Here is a 16,238-nt window from a genome sequence, read left to right as displayed (position 1 = left end):
TTTTAGTGTCCTAAGTGAGGAATATTTGCTGTTACATTGATTTCTATTATATTTTATTTTACCCATAAATTTTTTTCTAGAGAAGAAGCTGAGAGAAATGAGTTGAGGGAGAGAGAATGGGAGGTGGATGAGAAAAATTATGAGAAAGATATTTTGGATATTGTCAAAAAAAATTAGTATTTTATTAAAATAATTTAAATGCCTAATATTTTTTTGACGCATAAAAAATCAACTTTCCCATAGCAAAATAGATGCAAAGACAACATGTTTTTGGTTTTTTCTTTTTATCACTTCAATATTAAATAATTAAAATTCTTTTTATATGAACAAAGAAAAGAAAACAAGAGCAATAAAAACAAAAACAAAGGAAATATATATTATTAGCACGTGCGACCCCTCCATGCACAACTCATTTTTTAACTCGAGGATTTTAAATCTACTCATGATAGAATTGTCCCAAAAAAAACAATTGTTCTTAGAGGTACTTAGAGCTTTTAGAGTGCAGGCATACGCTGACAGTAGAAATGTCAAATATTACATTTTATTTAATTAATACAAATTTAACAACAAAAAAATACAAAGCTGTTAATAAGAGAGTTGAATATTTAGTATTATATTGACTTTGAGACCCATGTAAATATAAGTCAAAACGCTGTTAACACCAACATTAGCTCAAAATTTTATATATGGAAGAATATCTAATGGTATGACACTATTTTATCTTTACCGGTAAATTTTATAATCTAATTTTTTAGTGAGATCAAAGATAACATGAATAAAATATTAGGGCTTAAAAAGGAAAACAAAACAAAAAATGAAATAAAGAAAAAACTGGCATGGATATATGATTAGTAGTAGGTATGTATAACTAGCTAGTTTCCAAAAAAAGTAGATGATTTTGTAATCTTCACGTTCTATAAAATTTGTGGAAGAAGAAGCCCCTTATTACCCACGTGTAGAAACTCTTACTAGTTTTTGTTGTCTCTTACACTTAGTGGCAGACATTATTGAAATCTGACACTTGTTTTATTTTTCCTATTCAAGTAAGCATGTGGAAATAATGGTGGAGTTTATCACCAATCAATATAAAAACAAGATATTGGTCTGGTTTACAGTAACACAAGAAAAAAAAAATTATTTTACTTTTTAAATATTATAATAATAAAATTACATAAATATATACATATTATATTTATATGAATTAAAAAATTTTATTAAAAAATATATCTTTTGATATTTTGATTGGAATAAAAAAAATATGCTACTAAAATTTTGAAGTTGGTTCGACAATAACATGACTTTTGCCATTGCTCTTAGTAAATAAAGAGTTAATCAATAAATTTATTTATAACATAATATACCCTATGAAAAAAAATATCAGAAATTCAACTTTCTAATATAGGTTTATATTTTTTTGGATATTGTATTTTGTCTCATTACCTATTTAGATCATGTGTTTTGATAAATTACTTTTTGGACCTTATATTTTGTAAAATGGTTAAAATAGAATCCTAAACTCAATTTTGATGAAGAAAAAATTAAATATAACAACACAATTTTTAATCATAATTATTTTATTTTTGTTCTAGATTATTAGTTTGGTAAATTATTTGTGATTTTAGTTGAGAAAACATTGACCAAAATCGAGTTTAGGATTTTATTTTAATTATTTTACAAAACATAAAGTCCAAAAAATAATTTATCAAAATACAAGATCCAAACAGGTAATAAGACAAAATACAGATCTGATTTTTATGTCCCAAATTAGAACTCTCCCCGAGTAAATATATAAATATTCTATTTGTTTTTATTTTGGTTAAATATTTTTAAAATATAATTAAAAATATTTTGTCAAATTTTGTATTAATATTTCTAAATTAAATAAATAATTGATAAGTTTTTATATTTATGGAGTATCTCCTCACTACATTTATTGAAGAGAAACACGGGATATTTGAATAATATAAAATCAATTCTTCCTATTTCTCAACATCTAGATTTTCTTTGTTTTTCGTAATAATAAATTACAATTCTTTCTTTTTCTCATGATAATAAAAATACAAAATAAAAAGTTACCAGGGGCCAATATGCATTAATGTTGAATGAAACGTTGTGGACCAACCTGCCATCATTCTCAGAACATTAATTTATTTGTTTTGTATAAATTTAAGTCACTTAAATAAATAAATAATGTAGTAGCTAGCTTCCAAAAGAGTTAGCTAGATCGATATATATTTTATTTTTCCATCGATTTATCCATATATATGTAGCTCGAAAAAAATCCTATCTACATATATATATATATATATTTCTTGTACTTACTTTCACCCAAATAGATCCACAGAAAGTAATAAGGACCTAAAAAGCAGTAAAGGGCCCAACCAATTGATGAGTCTAATAAATTTTATATATTTTTTGACAAATATTTTATGTCATTATGTGTTTGGTTCTGTCTCTCACAAATTATTTCTAAACTTATTTTGGTTAATTTTTTTTTTAATTAAAATCACAAACAATTCATTAAATTAACAGAATAAAATCAAAATTATTCAGTCTAACAATTGAGTTTTTATGTTCAATTTTATTTAAACTATTTTATAAAATATTGAATACAAAAAATAATTTATTAATAAAACAAAATACAAGATGCCAAAAATATATAAACTTTCCATTTTTATCTTTTTTAACTGATTGTAGGTGAAGATCACCGTCCTATTTAGTTATTTTTGTACTATTTGAGTGAAAGTGTTTGGTCATAAATCATATGAAACCAATTAATAATTTGACACGTGAATATACCAACCTAATAAATAATTACAACTCAAGGAACTACTCCATCTATATATATATATATATATATAGAGGTACATATTTGCAATTAACCACATCAATCGCAACGAGTCTAGAGAGAAAGAAAAAAAAAAGAAAGACAGAATAAGATGTTGAAGCCCCAAGTAGTAGCTAATCAGCAGGGTCGCCAAACCAGTCTCCTTCTCAACAAGCCATTCATCCATGGAAATGGCTCACTCCAATCTCCAATTTCCTTCAACTCATCACTGTTAGTTCACTCCAAAAACAACAGTAGTGGCACTAAGAAAAACCTTCGTGTTGCCTTCTCTCGTGGCCACATAATAAAAGCTAGCTTACTTGACCGTTTGAGATCATCGAGAGAGAAAACAGCCACAAAAAAGGGTACAGTTAGTGTGGTCGTCCAACGTGAAACGGCTCCAAAAGTACTCTCAGAGAAAGCCCAGGATTTAAGGGATCGAACCAATGACTTTCTTGGTGTGGCTAATTTCAGTGTTGAGCTTATTAGTGCTGAAAAAGATCCTGGTACGTACGTACGTATATATATATATATATGTTATAGATTTCCAGACTAAAGCCTTATTGCCCCATTATTGTAATATATCTATGTTTGTGTACTGGTTTTAAATTTAGAAACGGGAAAGCAACGAAAAAAGAAGTGTTTCCCAGAATCGAAAACAGCCGGGAAAAAAGATAAGGTGATGAACTACGAAGCAAAGGTTGATGTTCCCCTGGATTTTGGTGAGGTGGGAGCTGTTGTAATAGAGAACGATTTTGAAAGAGAGATATATGTCAAAACTATTTCACTCAAATACGATGACCACTCTTCTGATGATAAGTCTGTTAACTTCTCGTGCGAATCATGGGTTCAATCTAAGCGCGATGTCCCTCACGATCAACAGTTGAGGCTCTTCTTCTCAGATAAGGTATTAATAACTATGATATAAATTAACAAAGACGAACATATACATATCTAATTCGTATATACTTATTACATAATATGCATGTGCAGTCATATTTACCATCGAAAACACCAAGTGGGCTAAGGGATTTGAGAAAGGAAGAACTGAAAAGATTGAGAGGAACTGGGAGAGAAGAGAGGAAGGAGTATGAGAGAGTATATGACTATGATGTATACAATGATCTTGGAGATCCTGATAAAAGTACTGACCTCCAAAGACCAGTGCTTGGTGGTCCACAGCACCCTTATCCACGACGTGGCAGAACTGGTCGTCCCCCTGCCAAGAATGGTACGTAACATTTTCTCTCTATTATATATTTATAGGAGAATTTTTCACTCTACAGTGATTTTAGTGTTCTCCACTTTGAACAGATTTCAATGTGATTTTTGTTATGATGGTCTATATTATAGTTATACAGAGTATTGAGTGTGATTTTCAAAAAATTCTGTATAATTTACAATATCAAAAATTTTCACGTGTGAATAATATTTTTTTACATGAAAAACAACATATTTGAACCTAGTATTTGATGCTATAAATTATTCAAAATTTTCTGAAAATTTGTAAGATGTCCTACACAACTACAATATATACAGTCATATATGAAAAAATCGCGCTAAAAACTGTTCACGAGTTAATAGATGTGAAGAGTCTTACCGATAAAACTTAAAGTAAAACCCAAGAATTATCCGGTATATATATATATTAATGGAGAAAGGACAGCACTTACTAATAAAAATGTATACATATATGTATATGTATGTACAGACTTATCATCTGAGTCAAGGGGTAGTGAGGACAAGGACTTCTATGTTCCTCGAGATGAGACATTTGCTGAAGTGAAAAGTAATGATTTTGGGTCGAGGAGAATGGAGTTAGCGTTAAAAAACATAATTCCGTTCTTGGAAAACAACATGTTCGACGAAAAGTTCCCAAATTTCACTGATATAGACAAGATGTTCAAAGAAGGCTATGAGATTACTGATAAATCTGTATCAGGGGACAAGTCACTCAAACAAATGCTCTTATTACATGTTGGAACTAAGCTATACTCGTCTGTTTTGGTTGCTGAAAGTCTTGTTGATAATGTTATCAAGTTTAAGCAACCACCCACTGCCGACAGTAAGTTCAAATTAATATCATTTATTTCTAATATTCATCATTTTCTAAATTAGTTACACTTGATTGAGTGTAAAAAATGTTTGTGATTATTTGAGTATGTGTAGTATTACTCTTTTACACAGAATTGATAATGATCGAGACACACTCAAATTGACCACACACGTTATATTTATGTCTAAAACACATCATTGTGTGTAAAAAATGTGTCTTGCATTACTGTTTTACAAAATCACATTCGAAAGATTTTGATTTGATCAAACGTGTATAATTATAATTAAGACTACTAATCACTTCTTTTTTATGTTAATTAGTGGACAAGTTCTTCTGGTTTAGAGATGAAGAATTTGCACGGCAAACTCTTGCTGGTCTCAACCCTTGCTGCCTTCAACTGGTTACGGTACGTTCTTATAATAATCTCTCTCGAAAACCCCCAAGTGAATTTTTGGATTAATTAATAAGTACTATAAAATTAATTTTTGGTACCAAATTAATAAATGTTGTGACTATTGGACTATGCAGAAATGGCCACTAAAGAGCGAACTTGACGAGGCTACTTACGGTCCACAAGAATCAAAAATCACCACAGAAATCGTTGAGCAACAACTTAAAGCTTACGACTATACTCTGCTCGATGTACATACTCTGCCTATATATTGATTATTTGTTTTGCGAATAACAGTTTGTGATGCAATAATTTATTAAAAATATAATTGCAGGCAAGAAGAGAAAAGAAGTTGTACTTGTTAGATTACCATGATGTGCTACTACCATACGTGAGCAAAGTAAGAAAACTCAAAGGTCGAACACTATATGGATCACGAACCTTATTTTTCCTAACTCCATATGGGACACTAATGCCTGTGGCCATCGAGTTAACACGACCACCGATGGATGGTCAGCCACAATGGAAGGAAGTCTACACACCAACGGCTAACTGGCATTCTACTGATATTTGGCTTTGGAAGCTTGCAAAAGCTCATGTCCTTGCCCATGATGCTGGTGTTCACCAGCTCGTCAGTCACTGGTATACAAAATTTCAGCTATAGTGAATAGGGTTCTGGTTTATTACCATATCGATCGTTATACTACGTACTAAGATAATTAGTTTGAAAATTCTTTCTACTTGTGGTGCAGGCTGAGAACACATTGTGCAGTAGAACCTTATGTTATTGCAACAAATAGGCAACTTAGTGCGATGCACCCGATCAACAGATTGTTGCAGCCACATTTGAGGTACACAATGGAGATTAATGCACGTGCTCGAAAAACTCTGATTAATGCAGATGGTGTCATTGAAAGCACTTTCTCACCTGGAAAGTATTGTATCGAGCTTAGCTCTGTTATCTATGACAAACAATGGCAATTTGATCTACAAGCCTTGCCTGCGGACCTTGTCCACAGGTACGTACCTACCTACTATTATAAGTACTAATATATACACATATTCATATGGTATGGTAATATATTCATGATTACATAATGTAGAGGTATGGCGGTTGAGGACGAGACTTGTGAGCATGGTCTTAGACTAACCATTGAAGACTACCCTTACGCCAACGATGGTCTCCTGATATGGGACGCCATTAAACAATGGGTTACCGACTATGTTAACCATTACTATGCCAACTCAAGCGAGGTGGAGAGGGATGAAGAGCTACAAGAATGGTGGAAGGAGATCAGAACAGTCGGTCATGCTGACAAGAAGGAGGGTTGGCCGGAGCTAAAGACGCGCGAAGACCTTATAGACATTGTGACAAACATTGCGTGGATCGCCTCTGGTCACCATGCTGCTGTCAACTTCGGACAATATGCCTTTTCAGCCTATTTTCCCAACCGACCATCACTCACGAGAACCACCATGCCTTCAGAAGATAAGGAGTCAAGACCTGATGTTTGGAAAGCCTTCAAGGAAAATCCTGAAGACACAATTCTCAAGTGCTTCCCTTCACAGCTTCAAGCAGCGAAGAATATGGCGACCCTTGACTTACTGTCCACTCATGCTAGTGATGAGGAGTATCTCGGGCATCATGTCGAGTCTACATGGATGGAAGATCCTAATATCTATAGTGCATTCAAGAGATTCCAAGAAAGGATCAAGAAAATTGAAGACATTATTGATGAGAGGAATGATGATGAGAATCTCAAGAACAGACATGGAGCTGGGACTTTGCCTTATGAGTTTCTCAAGCCCTTTTCAGAGGAGGGTGTCACTAACAAGGGTGTCCCTTACAGCATTTCCATTTAAATAGTTACATTATGCCATATGCATGTATGAACAATAATTTTTAAATAATGGCTACCGGATCTCTTTCAAATTTATATGGTACTGTGCGTGCGAAATGAGATTCCTACAATTATTATTAATTGTATGGAAAATTATATATTAATAAAAGAAAAATATTTCAAATTGTCCATTTCTATTAATTATAATTGGTACTTTTGTATTTAATTTGTCATTTCTTCTTGTGTTCGTCCTCACAAAACATTATTGCAAATTGGAAGAGCTTCTAATAATTTGTGCTTGATCGAGTCCCTTAGAGCATCTATAATAGGAGCAACACTACAAGTGGCTTAAGTTGTATTTTCAGAAAGAAAAAAAAACAAATATGAAAGCAACGTTGCCATTGTTGGGCAACGTTGCCACTGTTGGGCAACGTTGCCAATTTCTTTTTAAAACAATCTCCTCCACCTCATCTACCTACCCCACCACTGACAAGCAATCCTCTAAGCAACTCTCATTGGAGTTGCTCTTATAAAGTTCATCGAGCCTATACGTTTCCAATTGATTATGAATATATAGCTAGTGTACATATCATCTCATGATCGAATTGCGGACTACCTCACGAAGAGCTTGACACCAACAAGATTTCAATTTCTCATAGACAAACTCGGCGTTGTTCATTCCCCGCTGTGATTAAGAGGAAATGTTGAGAAATGAAATATGCTTGTTACCATTTGTAACAAAATGGTGGTCCCAGAGTTGCTATTCATCTTTCCACCACTGTTGTTGATGAATATTCTGTGTTTGTACACAAATATTATAAATAGAGCCCTCTGCTCCAGCTACATTTGAGCTAAGCATTACACTTTCATACACATATATTATCTCTACATTTCTCTCTTTTCTTGTTTTCTAACTGTTAAGAAAATTGAGATTAATTAGAAGGCGAAAATTTACATTTTCAAAGTATTTTCAACATAAACCAATTTACATTAAAAGAAAAGATAAAGTCTTGAGATCTCAATAATTTAAAACAAAACATAGTTGATAACTTGTAAAAAGATAATGTAATTGACCAGCGATTTACATTAAAAGTTTAGCAAAACAAGCTTATACTCAAATTTAGTAAAACGACTCTATTGCATAAGACTTGGAACCCCGCTAATCCTACAAGTCGGTTTTTTCATAGTTTACATAACAAGTGTTTTAAATAAAATGAACACAATAGTGTACATTTAAAATGACGATACATCTAATTAATAATATTAAGTGAGAAAGATCTCATTTATGTCTTATTGATAGCAAAACCATTCGTACAGAGTTATAATTATAAAAGTGACAAGTTTTACTTACAAACACCAAAATACCATATAAGAAATAATAAGTTTCTATTTATATAAATATATATATATATATATATAGATAATTAGATTAGTGTGCGTGTGGCTAGTTTAGATGATCAGCTGGCCGGGGAACACTCTGCCATCCAGTGCAGTGTTGGACATGGTGTTTGAGAGCATCTGTGGGTGGTGCCACAGTCCATGTGGGGTAGTATTCACTAGGATGAAACATGCCAGTTCCACCGCTCTCAGTCTCGGCCACCAGCCCTGCCTGAGTTCCATAGACGAATAAGTCCCCATGGGATCTTATGCAGCCACTTATTGCTACTTCCTTGTCAGTTGCCTGTGAAGCCATCACAACAACCCATCAGTTTTACTTGTCCTTTTTCAAATACATGTCAATATGGGAAGGGAAATGACTGATTTAATCAAATCATATAAATGTTAATCCTTACAAGCTGCATGTTGTGCCATAACAACTCAAGCACACACTCATTCATTTGGAATAACTCTCTCAAACTGCAATCCTGACTATTTGGAGAACCTTTGAAGCTTTTACCTTTTTAAAGTTAGATTCTCTGCCTAACACTACCCATTTGATCTATCATTCTTGGATTTTAAAGACTTTACTTTTAATCGATCATAACAATGTTAATCTTCAATCCCATAGAATTCCAACACTTTTACCCCCTTCATAACTACTCTTTCAACTATAAACAATTGTCCAATTCTACATGTACAAAAAAAAAAATCTAAATTTGATAATTGTGTGAAATGAAATGTCGATTTTTTTTTTTCTTTTCATATATGTCTAGTTATGGAAAAGAAAGAATATCCTTCATTTATCCACTAGTCTCAGTTTATAACGGAGAAATTCTCTACTCACTATATAATCATTTGCGTATCAATGAAACAAAAAAAAAAGACAAAATACCTTCTCTGTGAGATACTTGAAAGCTACTTTCTTCTGCCCTGCTTCATATATATTGCATTCAGAGTATATCTTTTGTGGAAGCCATGAAATAAGACACAAAAACAACCAGTTGTAAGATGAAATCCTCAAAACCAATCGACAAACACAAATCATAGAGTTATCTTCACCTGGGATTCTACACTGGCGCAAACAGCATATATGCCCCAGTTTCTGGTGTAGTTATTGTAAATATGAACTTTTCCAAATCTAACACGTGGATGCCGCTGTCGTGTCCCATCAAAGAAACAATGGTGAATCGTCACACGAATGCACCTGTCGCCAACATGAGAGGGATCTGCTCCAATCAGCATCGTCTTGTCATGCTGTGCAAAATGACACCTAAAAAGCGAATGGTTTAAGACAAAATGAGAAGCCAAGAGCTAAAAGAATCAATTCCCAAAACTAGGGAGTTTAGTTTAGGATTCAATATCTCACCTTGAGATGGTTATATCAGTGCTCTCTCGTGTTATATCTATAAGTCCATCATCATAATCCCGAAGGCTGCATCTATCGATCCAAATATGTTGTGATTTGGGTTTTATCTGAATGCCATCAACATCAGGCCCTCTACCACCTTCAAACTCCAAATTGCAAACAATCACATGTTCACATTCCTTCAACCTCAAACCTTTCCCAGTAAGTTTTATTCTCTGGCCTCGGCCATCGATTGTCTTAAACGAAGAAACGCTCAAGTAGGATGAAAGATGAATTGTCCCAGACACTTCAAACACAATCCAAAGTGGCTCTTTCTTACGACATCCATCTCTAAGTGATCCAGGACCATCATCTACAGCAACACAAAAGTAATGACTCACCCAAACATAACAAAAATTCTCCAAAATTCTACATATGCTTTAACTCAATAAAACAAATACCTTTTCCTAAAAACCACTACATTCAAATTTTAATCACACAAACAGTAATAAATCGCCCAAACATAACAAAAATTCCCCGAAATTCAACAAATGCTCTTACTCAAGAAACAAAATCTTTTTCCATGAAAATCACTACATTTAAATTATAATCACACAAAAAGAGATGACCTGCTAAGTGTGGCATCGTAGAGGGAACCGTGGAGGCCATCATCTACAGCAACACAAAAACTCACACACACAAACAGTAATGACTAATGACTCACCCCAACATAACAACAAAAATCTCCCAAATTCGACAATCCTCTAATTTAAAAAACAAAACTTTCACATGAAAATCACTGCATTCAAATTTCAATCACATTAAAAAGGGATTATCCCAAAACACAATTTTTAAGAGGGTGAATGAGTAAGAAGATGACCTGCTAAAGTGGTGACATGGTAGAGGGAACCATGGAGGCCACCAATGGCGAAGCGGCCAAAACCTTCAGCTTGAGAGGCTAGGGCTCGCAAGTTTGAGTCAACATGAGCGTAGGGGAAGGGGAAGGTGTCCATGTGAGAAGGGTAAGGAGTGGTTGAGCTGGTTGGGACTTGTGGTGGTGGTGAAGGACCGTATTTAAAAGGCAAAGCTCCCTGATTGTGCGTGTTGTTATGGTGTTTGCGGTGACTGTTCCCCATTAATGGCTACATTTAGAAGCTCTAAAAATAAATCTAATTTATTACGATAGACACACTGTTACTCAAAAACTGAAATTGAAATTGAAACCCCATTACACTATAACTGAAAGAATTTAAACAAGACAATATATAACAATTTTTTAACAACACAATATCATTAAAATCTAATAACTAATCATTAATGTAAAATTCAAAACAGACTTGAGAAAAATAGAACAACAATAGGAAAGAAGATAAACTAACAAAACCAAGTCATGACCCTGTTTAATAAATCAAATAACATTGTCTACCCTTTGTTAATAAATATACCTTGATAAAATTCTAATTCAACTAAAGAATAAGAAACTAACATGAAAAAAAAATCTTCGACTTTTGTGATTCTCAAATTCCGACTTTCTCAGTGATATTAAAAGGGCAACAGGTTAACTTAAAGATAATAGTAAAAATAATACAGACTTCAGATAAAAAAAATTAAAAGTATAGACTTGTAATAAAGTTAATTCTAAATGAAATCAATTTTCAACCGAGTTTTAAGAAATCTAATTACCTATAGCTTTCATATTATAAAAGAAACATTCATTCATTTTCTTCACTAAAAGCAAAATCAGAAGAACTAGAGGCTCGGGTTGGTCAAGCGAACTGATTCATTTAATTCTTCGCCTAGTCTTAGCACAAATAATAAATTGACACTCAAGACACATGCTTTGAAAAAGTTGGAGCAAATATATCAATACGATCAGAGAATGAGTGTGATAGTGAGTTCGGAGATAAATTTATTTTAATGAAATAAACAAAGATGAGCGCTTTTATTTCTGTATTTATTTTAATGAAATGAACAAAGAAAGTTAATGATGATCTTCTTTTTCTTTTTCCCCTTTTGCTCTTTGAGACCACTTTATTCTGAAAACTACTAAACCAAACAATAGAAAAAGCACCACTAAACAACTTAAATTAGGATCACGTGAATAACACTCAAGTACTTTTTAAAAGCATGTACATCTGATTAAAAGCACACCTAATTCAAGTGGAAATGTACGTTTGTAGGAGCAAAATAATTGTGAAGGAACCACTTAAAAATGTCGGCATACCCATTATGGTTTTCTCTAAGGTTCGAAAATCAAAGAAAAACTAATGCTTGTGCATCTTCATAATGAAAGCATATAATAACTATTTAGTTGCATCTGAAGTAATTTGCACACATGAAAGAATAACAAAATAAGCTTCAGCAAGCCCAAATCATCATGAATCCTCAGAATTGGGGATTTTGATCAAACAAGATAATATATATACCTCAACCAAAAATCTCTAAGCCATTACAATCCATTCCGCTGCCACCAGTTGTAAGCCACCATCAACAACAATAGCATCTCAAAAAACCAAAACAAATACAGAAACCAATCGAAATCAGCCAATGCAGAGAATAAAAAAAAATCAAAGAAAAAATCAAACAAAATTAAAACTTACAAATGACAACAGCGCCACAAGAGAGCCAAATCGTAACGGGGAAGCGGAGATTAGATAGGCGGAGAGCAGAGACGTGGAGAGGCAGAGGGAAGAGGAATCGATAGGCGGAGAGCTCAGTCGTGGAGAGTACAGAGGCAGAGAGCTATGGCTTCCAAAAAATCAGACAATTTTATAATATATTTTGCAAAATAGTGTTATTTTGTTATGGAGTTTGGTTATGATATGATCGATTGTGTAAGGCTATTTTTGGAAAGAACTAACAATATAAGACAATTTTACAAAATGATACTAAAAAAGGTTTATTTTACCATATGCCTATAATTATATTAACTAATCTTGATCGATTTTCAACACTAACAAACATTTTGTTTTAATCTTAATTAGTGGACAATCTCAACCCTTGCTGTCTTCAACTAGTTAAGGTACGTTTTTATGATAATCTCTCTCGAAAACTCAAGTGAACTTTTGGATTGACAAAGTACTGTAAAATTAACTTTTGGTACCAAATTAATAAATGTTGTGACTATTGGACCATGTAGGAATGGCCACAGAAATCGTTGAGCAACAACTTAAAGCTTACGACTATACTTTAACATACTCTGCCTATATATTGACTATTTGTTTTGCGAATAACAATTTGAGATTAGTGAGATACACACGGGGCGTGAAATTGGAGGGAAGCGTTCTCTCCGTCCCTGTTCTCATTTATATTTTTAATTCATGTCTCTGTCCCATCCCCACTTATTTTCCGTCAGGGGCGGGGTGGGGAATCTCTTATTAGGGCGGAAAATCTCCACAAGGAACTCATTTATTTAAAAAATAAGTTTTAAATTAAAATTTTAAAATTAAAATCTTAAATTATATGTAAGTTAAAATATTTTATAATATTTATCCTAAATAAAATTTAAAATATTAAAAAATTAAAAAATTTACTAAAAAACGATATAAAATACATATAAAATATTACAAAAAAAATATAAAAATTTAAACGGATCCTGCCCTATTTGATATTCGGGGATTAAAAATTATTCTCGTCCCCGCCTCATCCCATTTAGACAGGAATTCTCCGCCCCATTAGCGATGGGTTCCTATGAGGCCCTGTCCCCATGAGGAAAATGTGCATCCATACTTGTGATGCTCCAATAATTTATTAAAAATAATTGCAGGCGAGAAGAGAAAAGAAGTTGTACTTGTTAGATTATCATAATGTGTTACTACCATATGTGAGCAAAGTAAGAAAACTCGAAGGTCGAACCTTATATGGATCACGAACCTTATTTTTCCTAACTCCATATGGGACACTAATGCCTGTGGCCATTGAGTTAACCCGACCACTGATGGATGGTCAGCCACAATGGAAGGAAGTCTACACACCAACGGCTAACTGACATTCTACTGATATTTGGCTTTGGAAACTTGCAAAAGCTCATGTGCTTGCTTATGATTAGTTGTATTACCATTATTATTTTGTTATTATTTTTGGTATATTAGGCATCTTGCTTGGGTTTATATTTTTTTGGACTATTTGTTTTGTTTAATTACCTGTTTTGACTTTGTGTTTTGTAAAAATGCAAATTGACTCATAAACTTAATTTTGATGAAGAAAAAATTGAATATAATAACATAGATATTAAGCAGAATGATTGCACTTTTATTTTGAATGGTTAGTTTGATGAATTATTTGTGATTTTAATTAAAAAAACTTTGATAAAAAATGGAGTTTAGTGATAACTCTACAAAATAGAGTTATTTTACCACATTTTTTTATTTTTATTTTTGCTTAGTCTTTGAGTTTTTAAGTAACTTATTAAGTTTTTAAGTAATTTTGAATTTATTAGTCATATTGTAATTTTATAGATTTTTATGTAATTCTATAAATATTTTATTATAATATATTGTAGTTTAATTATTTGTATTATTGCTGTTAAGTTGAAAGTAAAAAAGATTCACTTTTGAGCTTAATTTCTAAAGTAAATTAAATTTTAATTAATATTTTCATGAACTTAATATAAATTATTTTATAAATTGAAATTATTTGATTATGATTTAATTTATTTTGAAGGAAAATTATTGATTTTAAGGTGCTTGAAGTAGAAAAATAAAGAAAATAAATTAAAGTTGTGATGATAAGATAACTATGGCATTTCTGAAGAGATTAGCAAGGAATTTGGGTATTTTTCAACCAATCTGCACCCCTGGCCCATACGCCCAGCACCTTCAGCCGTGGGCCTATCTGAGCCCATTCCACCAGAAGCTCCAACAATATCTCCAAGCAGCTGCACCCAACGGGCCTTCCTTCAGCTCCTCCCAGCAAGCCCAGTCCACCAACCAGGCCCACCAGCTGCCTCCCCAAGCTCCCTCTTCTTAGCACCTTCTGCCCAGGCCCAACGCTCCCAAGCCCAGCCAGCTGCCAACAGCCACAAAGCCACATTTCCTTGAGCCCATCAATGTATCTTTGTCTCTATGTCTAAAATGTCATTTTTTTACCCAATTTTTCTACAACATTTTACCAAAAATTATCATCACTCCTACAATTTACCCATACTTGCCATATTATTATTAGTTTAATTAATCTAATCAATTTAATTAATTTAAATTTATTACTTTAATAATCTCATTTTGGCTATAAATAAGGGTTTTCAAGACCATTTTTTGGGGCTTAATTTTTAGGTAACCATCTTCTTTCTATTATTTTCTCTCTACCATTTTGGGTTTTTCAAGAGCATTTTTAAGTATGTATTTTGTTTATTTTGTAATTTCTATTATAGTTATGTGCTTCTAATCTTTTTCAATTATTAAGATCATGATGAAGCAACTTGTAACTAAATAATATTTATGTTACATGTTGATGTCTCTTGTAATGCAACAAAGTTTATTGATTTTTTTTCTATATATATGTCTTTCATCTTTAATATCTCATATTTTGGATTGTTAGATAATATGCTCTTTGTTCTTCATTTTGCAAAACATAATATTTTTTTGTGTAAGATGTGTCATTAAATTGTACACATCCAATGCTTAGAACAAATATATTATGTTTTGCATTATAAATAATGTTATTTGATTTTTTGTTGTTTCATTAGGTTGATTCACATTAAATACTTTGAAATTATATTTTTTGAAAAGTGAAGAAAAATCCTATCTATTTAGAAGTAATTTGTGCTTAAAATTATAAATCTATTTGGAAAATGATAGTATGACTTATTTTAACTATCACTAAAACTTGGGAATCAATATACTAATAAGTATTATTAAACTTACATTTTGTGGATTCTAGTATCTTAATAATATTTCCTTCTAACACTTATTTTCAAATCATTATTGGTCTATTTTTATTCTCTTAAATAGTTTTATTTTAAGTCTTTTATTTTATGTTCATGATATTAAATCTCATCAATCTTTGGAGCTAGGTTAGAACTTATTAATTTTTGTTTAAAATAGTTTTCTTTTTTATTTTAGACAACTCATTTGACTTTGATCTCGTGCTTACACGAACACTATATTTCATATACGATTCGTGCGTTTGCGAGTTATAAATTTTTAAAACATACTCGTTTTGGGTCCATCATTTAGGGGTCTATATTTGAATAATTTTACAAAACACAGGGTCCAAAAATGTATAAACCTTATTTATATTATTGACATTAATTTGGATTAGAAATTCTTTATATATTTTTTCAATAAATACTAAATGATTATTAATTGAAATTTTTATTTTTACATATATATGTGCATTACAGCACAATTATAATTTTTTTCTAAATATATCATTGTTATCCCTATTTCCTGCGTGGCCCC

The 16,238-nt window shown here is 32.2% G+C and overlaps 2 protein-coding genes across 5 annotated transcripts; one reads left to right on the top strand and one right to left on the bottom strand.

The window, feature by feature from the left end:
- Positions 1-2,889: 2,889 nt before the first annotated feature.
- LOC133790352 (lipoxygenase 2, chloroplastic-like) lies at positions 2,890-7,300 on the top strand. The gene is made up of 9 exons (XM_062227959.1): positions 2,890-3,333; positions 3,442-3,734; positions 3,821-4,058; positions 4,539-4,892; positions 5,204-5,289; positions 5,412-5,525; positions 5,609-5,916; positions 6,027-6,293; positions 6,378-7,300. The coding sequence occupies exons 1-9, from the start codon at positions 2,940-2,942 to the stop codon at positions 7,135-7,137; spliced, it is 2,814 nt and encodes a 937-aa protein (XP_062083943.1). The 5' UTR covers positions 2,890-2,939; the 3' UTR covers positions 7,138-7,300.
- Positions 7,301-8,366: 1,066 nt separating this feature from the next.
- LOC133790351 (probable pectate lyase 4) lies at positions 8,367-12,639 on the bottom strand. 4 transcript variants are annotated; one of them, XM_062227957.1, is made up of 7 exons: positions 12,441-12,639; positions 12,267-12,343; positions 10,721-11,009; positions 9,862-10,213; positions 9,555-9,765; positions 9,388-9,456; positions 8,367-8,796 (listed from the first exon to the last, which is right to left on the bottom strand). In XM_062227957.1, exons 3-7 carry the CDS (start codon positions 10,974-10,976, stop codon positions 8,560-8,562), a joined length of 1,125 nt encoding a protein of 374 aa, XP_062083941.1. In that variant the 5' UTR covers positions 10,977-11,009; positions 12,267-12,343; positions 12,441-12,639; the 3' UTR covers positions 8,367-8,559. The 4 variants fall into 4 exon arrangements, with proteins under 4 accessions (XP_062083941.1, XP_062083939.1, XP_062083940.1 ...); XM_062227955.1 differs by having other exon boundaries at positions 10,721-10,997; XM_062227956.1 differs by having other exon boundaries at positions 10,721-10,982.
- Between the last annotated feature and the right edge of the window lie 3,599 nt (positions 12,640-16,238).

Source organism: Humulus lupulus, chromosome 7, assembly GCF_963169125.1.
Source record: "Humulus lupulus chromosome 7, drHumLupu1.1, whole genome shotgun sequence".
Lineage (NCBI taxonomy): Eukaryota > Viridiplantae > Streptophyta > Magnoliopsida > Rosales > Cannabaceae > Humulus > Humulus lupulus.
This window is presented reverse-complemented; position numbering and strand designations above follow the sequence as displayed.